The following is an 8,821-nucleotide window of genomic DNA, read 5'->3' as shown; positions in this document are numbered from 1 at the left end:
CAAATTATCCATCCACCACCTGGGGATGAGGGACCCTAAATGTAAGGATCATGGAATGGCTCAAGGCCGAATGTATATAAGTAGGCTTTGCAGGTTTCAGAATACCAAAGGCCCGACAGGTCAAGATTCACACACACCGCGTCTCGCTACATCCCACAAGATGCGTTCAACCAGTCTTTTTGCCGTGGTAACCCTAGGCGCCGTGGCCTCTGCCTATCAACTTCCCGCCAATCTCAAGAAAATCTATGATCAACACAAGGTATATTGCAATATCAGGCGACAACACGTGTCAGTTGCTAAGACGATTCAACACACAGGCCGGAACATGCTCCAATAAACTTTCAGGGACCTTCAGTGGCGGCGCGACGTACTGCGGAGATCTCCCTAATGCCATCTTCCTCAAGGGAAGCAACGGCAACTATGACAACATGGACATTGACTGCGACGGCGCCAATAACTCGGCTGGCGGCTGCGCAAACGACCCTACTGGCCAGGGGCAGACTGCGTTCAAGGACACCGTCAAGACGTACGGTATTCCTGATCTTGATGCCAACCTCCACCCCTATGTAGTCTTTGGAAATGAGGGCGCCAGCCCGTCTTTCAACCCGCAGAGCAAGGGCATGAAGCCTCTTAGCGTCATGGCCGTCGTGTGCAACAATCAAGTGGTGCGTATTATCCCGGTTCTGGTCCGTCGTTGCATCCAGTTGCTGACAATGGGAATTCCTTTCCAGTTTTATGGAGTCTGGGGCGACACCAACGGATTCACTTCCACCGGAGAGGCGTCGCTGGCCCTTGGCAAGCTTTGCTTCCCCAACGAGGGCCTTTCTGGCGACAATGGCCATGACCCCAAGGATGTTCTTTACATCGGCTTCACCGGAGGCGACACGGTTCCTGGCAAGAGCGGTGCAAATTGGAAAGCAAAGAAGACGGCCGATTTCGAGGCTAGTATTAAGGCCTTGGGCGACAAGCTCGTCGCGCGCCTTTAGATTTACTGGCACTTGTAGTTGTCATGAGTCTGGAGCGACCTCCCATACTTGTACATATTTATTTAAGCGCCGCCCTTGCCTTCCATCTTGTTAGTCATGATTTGCATGTCGGAACTCGTGCTGTACAGGCTGTCGTGGTGCGATTGCTCTTTGCCCGCGCGACGGTCCATGTGTTTGGCCTCGGGAGCTCTGGACCTCTGGTGGCCTGATGGCGGGGCCAGTTGGGATTGTTTCGCATCTTACGACGCTTGGGAAACTTGTATAGCTCATTGTACAATCCGCAGAGGCGCGCAATCCCAGCACCGCTGACATGTGGTAAGAAGTACTCGTGCCACGCCCCACCATTAGGTAATTCAGCTAGCAAAGCCCTCACCACCAAAGGTGGTGCTTATCACCAAGGCGGGCACATTAGCAAGGCGAGCAGCTTTTTAACCTTAGACGCGTTAAACCGTGAAAATAGCTGTAATTAACGTTTAAAAGTTAAAAAATAAAGCTAATTTACGTGTTATTTAAGCCCTTTAATTTATTAATGAAAATATAAATGTAAAACTAGCTATTATAGCTTAAAAATTTAACGTGTCTTATATAACGCTTTAATAATAAGTTAATAGCGTTTCTACTAAAAAAGGCTATCTAGCGGTAAATATAAAGCTTTTAAGAGAAGAAGAAGTTACTTTATATAATTATATTAATTGCCTTAATAATATTAATTTCATTATATAAGTTAAATTTATTATAAATATTATAAATTACATTATAAAAGAGAGGGTATTATTAATAGCCTTATTTAAGCCTATTAAAAAGCTTTAAATTACACGCTTTATTAAGTGGTACAGCTATAATAAATACCTTTAAAGAAAGCTAGATATAAATTAAAAAGCCTTAAAAGACGTTAAAAGGGTTCTTACTTATTTTAACACCTTAAATATTATTATTAAGAAGTATAAAATCCCTTCTTATAATATTGTGTAGCGGCATTTATGCTTACAAGTTAAAGGAAGTTAAATGGTGCATTTAATCGTAGCTACGTTATTAGTATAAGAGAATAGGTACACGTATAAGTCTTTAATTTAATAAGTTTTACCTTTATAATTAAGTTTATAAGATCTTTTATTAATATTTTATTAAGTTATTTAATTAGCCTTATATAAGCTTACGTTATATAATTAAATTATTTAAGTTATTTAATTACTTATTTACACTTATAATAAGCTATAGCTTATAATACGTGTAATTAGAATTATAAGTATTTTAAAAGCATTTAATTACTTTATTTAAATTAATTTATTACTTATTTAAGAATCTTATTAGCTTTAAGAAGTAAGTTATAAGAATTAAAAAGTAATTAAATTGTAATACCACGTATAAAGTTATTAGTATATATATATATATCGCGTTTAAGTTAATAAAAATAATAGTTTTACCTAAGTAATATTTCTATTAAGAAAGAATTATTTAATCTCTTATAAAAGGCACTTTTTAGCTATTATAAGAATAAATTTAAAAGGTATAAAAGCTTAATAATATTTACGTTTAAGAGAATATAAAAGAATTATAATTATAATAAAATAAATTAAAACTAAGAAAGAAATTATAAGTAAATTATAAAAATAATTTAAATTATTTAATTAAGTAAAGAGAAATTATAATAAGATGGAAATTACTATAATTAAGTTAAAAATAAAGAGTTATCTTAAAGGTTTTTAATTAAAATAAGAATATACTTACTCTTTAAATATTAATAGACTTATAGTTAGAAAGAAAACTTTTATTAGAATAACTTAAATCGGTTAAAAGAGAATTAAAAAGGGAAAGAATTAATTAATTAATTAAAAGAATATAATATTTCTTATAGTATCTCTAATAACTATAATCTTATAGTTAATTATAAGAAATAACGCTATAATATTTATTATTTTAGCTTATAAAATTATCTTTATAATAAAATTATCTTTAAAAGAGATATAAAAGGTTATTCTTAAGTTAAGTAAACTAATATAAATATTTCTTAAATATAATTAATTAAATAATTAAAAAGAATTTAAAAGAAAAGATTTTATTAATTTATTTATTATTAATTAATAAGAAGTTATTAAAAAAGACTTATATTCTTATTAATAATACTCTCTTTAAGAATTTAACTTAAAGAAAGAAAAGCTTATAATTAAAAAGCTAAATATTTTAAGATTAATTAATTCTATTATAACTTATAATAAAAACTTATTTAAAGCTATAAGCTAATAAAACTTTATTTTATTTACTAGTATAAGCTTTAACTTTAAGAGATTTATTAGAATTCTTAAAAAAGCCTTAAGTAAATAAGAAATTTTAATTACGTTTTAAAAAGTCTTTAAAGTTAAACTCTTTAATAAAGAGAATATCTTTAACTTCTTAAAGAAATTTAAGAAGAAGATATTTACCTTAATTATTCTAAAAAAAAAGTAAATAAAGATATTAAAACGTAATATTACTTCTTTTAAAAGAACGCGCGTTAAAACCCTTAAAGCTATTAATAATTAAAATAAAGCTAAGAAGAAACTTCTCTTATAGTATAATATAATTAACTAGAATTAAATAAAAATTATAATAAATAAGTTAAAAAGTCTTAATACCTAGTATTTAAGAGAGATTTTTAAGACTTTTTATTAGCTATACCTTTATTAAAGCTTATAAAGTAAAGCTAAACCTTTTATATAAATAGAATCTATCTCTTAATTAAATATCTTATATAAAGCTTTACTTAATTATTTAATTATAAGCTTTATAAATAAGAAAGGGTATTTATAAAGTAAAATTATCTTAAAGAAGTATATTATACTTTAAAGTAAGCTAAATAAGCACGTATAAGTTAAGCTTAAACTTATAAATTATAACTTAATTATATTAGAATTAAGGCACTTACTTTAAGACTAAGAGTATACTTTAAAGATTATTTATAAACTAATAAGAGGTATTTTTAAGAGTAACTTAAATAATTATAAGAAGTAAAGCTTATATTAAAATAAATTTATAATTAAAGAAGTAAATAGAAATTAAAAAGAGAGTAAAGAACCTAGCTTTATTATTAGTTCTTCTTTTAATTAAATAAATAAAATTATAAAGTAACTTAAAGAGATAAAAATTACGTTAATTAAGTAAGTTAAAAGGTAAATTAACTTAAAAGAATAACTTAAGTAACGTTAAAAGAACTTATCTTAAAAAAGTAATAAGCTTAATTAAAGTAATTAAAAATTAATTTAATTTAATTATATTTAATTTAAGAATAAAGAATTAAATAATAATAACGCTAATAATTACTTTAAAATTAATTATATTTATATAAAAGAACGTTAAGAGATTTAATATTATTATTATAATAATATAAGGTATTTCTTTAATAAATACCTTTACTTAAAGTATAATTAAATGCTTAGCTTTACCTAATATAATATAAATACGCGTATTCTTATAATTAATATTAAAGTATAAGAATATATTATATTATTATAACTTTTATTCTAATTTCTTATTATTAAAAGCTATATAAGAAGGCTTATTATACTTTAAGTTAAATTATTTTTAAATATATACGTTTATATATACTTAAATTAAGTAAAACGCTTTAAAAATACTCTATTAAAGAAATAAAATACGCTATAAAAAGAGATTAAAATACTATAAAAGAAGTTATAGTAAATTAATATATTTAAGTAAGCGTTAAAAAAGAGTAATTCTTATAATTTACCTTTAATTAAACCCTTATTTATTATAATAATTATAATATTTAAAATATATATAATAAAAAGCGCTTAAACTTATAATTTTAAATTTAAAGTTAACCTTTTAATAAATATAAACGTATATAAGTAAGTAAAGCTTAAAAATAACTTAAATAATACTAAGAATAAAAATAAAAAAAGTAAAGTTATAACTTAAAATAATAAAGCTAAGCTAAAAATAGTTAAACTTATTAAAGATAAGACTAATAAGTAAGTGTAAATAATATAATTAAAGGGAAATTATTTAATTAAGAGAATTATAATATAATTATATAAAGAAACGCTCTTTAAGAAGATTAGCGTTTTATTAAAAGACTTATATTAATTACTTTTAAGTCTTATAACTTTAATAAGAAATAAAATTAATAATTATATTAATAGTATTAATAATATTAAGTAATATAATAGAAAATTAATAACTCTTTTAAAGAAACCTATTAAATTTATAAATAAAAATACTTTAAAATTAAATTAAGTAATTTTAATATTTAATATAATATTAATTATAAAGAATTATATTAAAAACAATTAAAACGTAATAAAAACCTTAAATAAAAGAAGTAATATACCTTTAATAAGTGTAAACGTAAAACTTTAAGCGTTACTTATAAAAAGGCTTTAAGGTATACCTAAATTAATTAATTATTAAATTAACTTTTAAATAAACTTAATTTTATAGCTTAAAGGGATTTTTAGGTATACGTAAAAGTTACTATACTTATAAGTGTAACTTAATTATAAGAGAGTATCTCTTATATATATCTTAATAAATAATAGCTTATAAGAAAATATTATTAGTATAAAGTTTACTCTTTAAGTAAATTTAAAGATATATATACTTGTAAAGAATATATTTATAATCTTATTCTTAAATAAGATTATATATATATATAAAAAGGTAAAAACTCGCTTTTATCTTAGAAATATATAAACTTTAATTTATTTATATATTACATTAAATATTATTTATATTCTATTAATTTTAAGTATATTATTTATAAGACTTACTTAAGTGTTATTTAATTATAATAAAGAGAGTAAAGAGTTACTTATTTAATATAAATTTAATATTATACGTATTATATTTTAAGTCATAGAATTAATTATATAAAAAGTATTAAATATAGCTAATAAAATATAACTAAAAACTTACTTACTTATAATAAAAACATTAAAATTTTTTAAACTATTTAATTCTAGTAATTAAAAGACGTTAAAAAGATAAGAGAATATACAAGTAAAAAACCGTTATTTATCTAGTATTAAGGTATTAAATAAAGTTAAACGTAGCTAAATATTATATATACTATATTAAATATAAGAAATATATAATAAAATGCTAGCTTTATTTAATTTAAGTAAGTTAAATACGTTAAGATAAGTGTGAAATAATAATTAAATAGCTATAATATAAGTTAAAATAAACCTAATAATAATTAAATATATTAAAGATAAGTTAAATTACCTTACTCTTAATAGCTAAAATAAACTTAAAATATACGAAAAAGAGTTTATATTAATTAATTTATAAGTAATTAATACTATTACGTAAATTATAAATAATAAGGTAAACTTATTCTTAAATTTAAGACTTTATAAAAGTAAAATTAAACTATTAAACGTATTTTATAGTTTTATACACGTAAATATATAAGTTAATTATTATAATTATAAACTTAACGTTATTAAAATCTTAATTAATAACTTAATTAAAAAGACTAAGAAGATAGAAATTTATAGTAATAGTAAAAGAAATAATATAATAATATTAGAGAAGATATTAAAGAAGAGGGAAAAGAGAGTTATTTACACGTCTTTAACCTTTAATAAAGAATTTAATACTTATAATAAATTCTATAAGCTATTAAGAGAAAAACTTAAAGAAGAGTTTATTTCTTTATTTATTAAGAAAGAAAAGAAAATACTAGCTTTAATAGTTAAGAAAGTATACTAGAAATAAAGTAAGTAAATAAAGGTAATAATAAAGAAGCTTTAAAAGGCGTAAGTAATTAATCTTTAAGTAAATACTATATATAAGAGAAAAGCTAATAAAGTATAATTAAAAGATAATATTCTATTAAATAAATTAACCTTAAAAGGTAATTATAATTAAAAAACTAAGAAATAAAAATAAGTTAAAGACTAGATTAAAAAAGATAATAAGTACTTAAAATATATTATAAGAAGATTCTTTAAATAATTAAGGGGATATTTAATTAAGTGCTTAAAGGGGTTAAAAACTTCTTATAATTAAAGAAAGCTTATATTTTTAAGACTATTCTTAAAAACTATAAACTAGCTCTTATATAAGACTTATTTTATTATAATAAAGTAAATTCTATTATTATACTCTCTTAAGTTATTAAAATAATTAAATATAAAGTATAAAAGGTAAAATTAATTTTTATATTATTAAGACTTTAAGTTAAATTAATTAAATTATTAAAAAAAAAGATAAAGTATAAGTATTTAAAAGAAAGCTATAAATTATATTAGAATTCTTACTTTCTTATAAGAAAAAAGAACAAAGAAGTGCGCCTAAAGCTCTTATAAATATAGTACATACAAGTGTATTATGTATTATATTTTATATTATATTGTATTTTCGTGTATTATATTTAAATACATTACATTACATTAGTAAAATACCTATAAATGTATTTTAAGTAAAAAAGACCCTTGTTTTTTTAACTTAGAATTATAAGGCTAATTATAAGGGTTATAAGGGAAAATTTTATATCATTTAAAAGAGCTAAATTAGCTCTTTAAAAAGCCCCACTTTTTACTATTATAGGTTACTATATTAAAAAGTTATAAGCAATTAAAAATTCGCCCCGCTTTACTTACTTTTTATTTTAAGACATAACTTTAAAGCTTAATATCTCGCTTAATATCCACATTTTAAGGTTGATTTTTAAAGATTTAAAATCACGTGATTTTTAGCTTTATTTTAATATATAATATGCTTATATAAGCTTTTTTTTAGTAAAACTTTTTTATAATAAAATTTAAAAATAAAAAAGTTAAGTAAGAAATATAAAATCTATTATAATATAGGAAATAATATATATAAAAAGAAAGTATAAAATATTATTTTATATGAAAAATTTTAAGGTATTTCAATATATTATTTATAACTTTAATATATTTCTTATAACTTTAATATTTAATATTTTATATTTAAGTTATAGGGTAATACTATAAATATTATTATTTTATAAGATATTTATATATAAATAATAGAAATTTTTAAATTTATTATATTCAATATATTTTACTTATAATAATAATATAAAATAATACTTGCTTACTTAATATAACTCCCTTATAATTCCCTTTTATTTTATTTTTATTAGTTTTTTAATCCCTATTTTTAGCTTATTTAAGCTAGCTAATCCCTGCTTACTAATACTAATATTAGTAGGTAAATTTAGCTCTATTTTAGCTTACTAATTATATTAGCTAATAATAGCTTATAAATTAATTAATACTATACATTACACTAATTTTTAAAATGTAATGTATTATAGTAAAACTACACTACACCACACTACACTAAAATTCACTAAAAACTACAAAACTACACTACTTCTAATACTCTGCTTATATCTTATTAAAAGCGAATAAATTTAATGAAAGATTTAATATATATAAGATTCTCTTTATTATAAACTTACTTTTAAGCTATAATTAAATAGCTCTTATAAAAGTAAGTAAAAATATAATTATAATATTTACGTTAATAGGTTTATTATAACTATATATACTATTATAAGAAGCTATAAACTTAATAGCTTAATTTCTAAGAATTATAAGAAGAATTCTATACGATTTTATACTAAATATATACGTCTCTTTTATAAATAATATAATAATAAGAGAACCTATAATTACCTATAATAATAAAAAGATACTATTAAAAGTAAGAAAATTTATATTAAAATATTTAATTAATATTAATAAAGTACTTATAAACTTTAAGCTAATAGGTTATATTATATTAATATTAAAATTAAAGTTCTATTATTAAATAGTTATTATAATAGAATTCGTTTATAAAACGTATAAATAAAAGCC

The 8,821-nt window shown here is 22.3% G+C and overlaps 1 protein-coding gene across 1 annotated transcript; it reads left to right on the top strand.

The window, feature by feature from the left end:
* Window positions 1-245: 245 nt before the first annotated feature.
* J3458_015444 (uncharacterized protein) lies at window positions 246-986 on the top strand (the record flags this gene model as incomplete). Its single annotated transcript, XM_066120769.1, has 1 exon — window positions 246-986. The coding sequence occupies one exon, from the start codon at window positions 246-248 to the stop codon at window positions 984-986; it is 741 nt and encodes a 246-aa protein (XP_065974097.1).
* Between the last annotated feature and the right edge of the window lie 7,835 nt (window positions 987-8,821).

Source organism: Metarhizium acridum, assembly GCF_019434415.1.
Source record: "Metarhizium acridum strain ARSEF 324 chromosome Unknown scaffold_356, whole genome shotgun sequence".
Taxonomy (NCBI): domain Eukaryota; kingdom Fungi; phylum Ascomycota; class Sordariomycetes; order Hypocreales; family Clavicipitaceae; genus Metarhizium; species Metarhizium acridum.
Note: the sequence above shows the minus strand (reverse complement) of the source record. Positions and strands in the feature narration are given on the sequence as shown.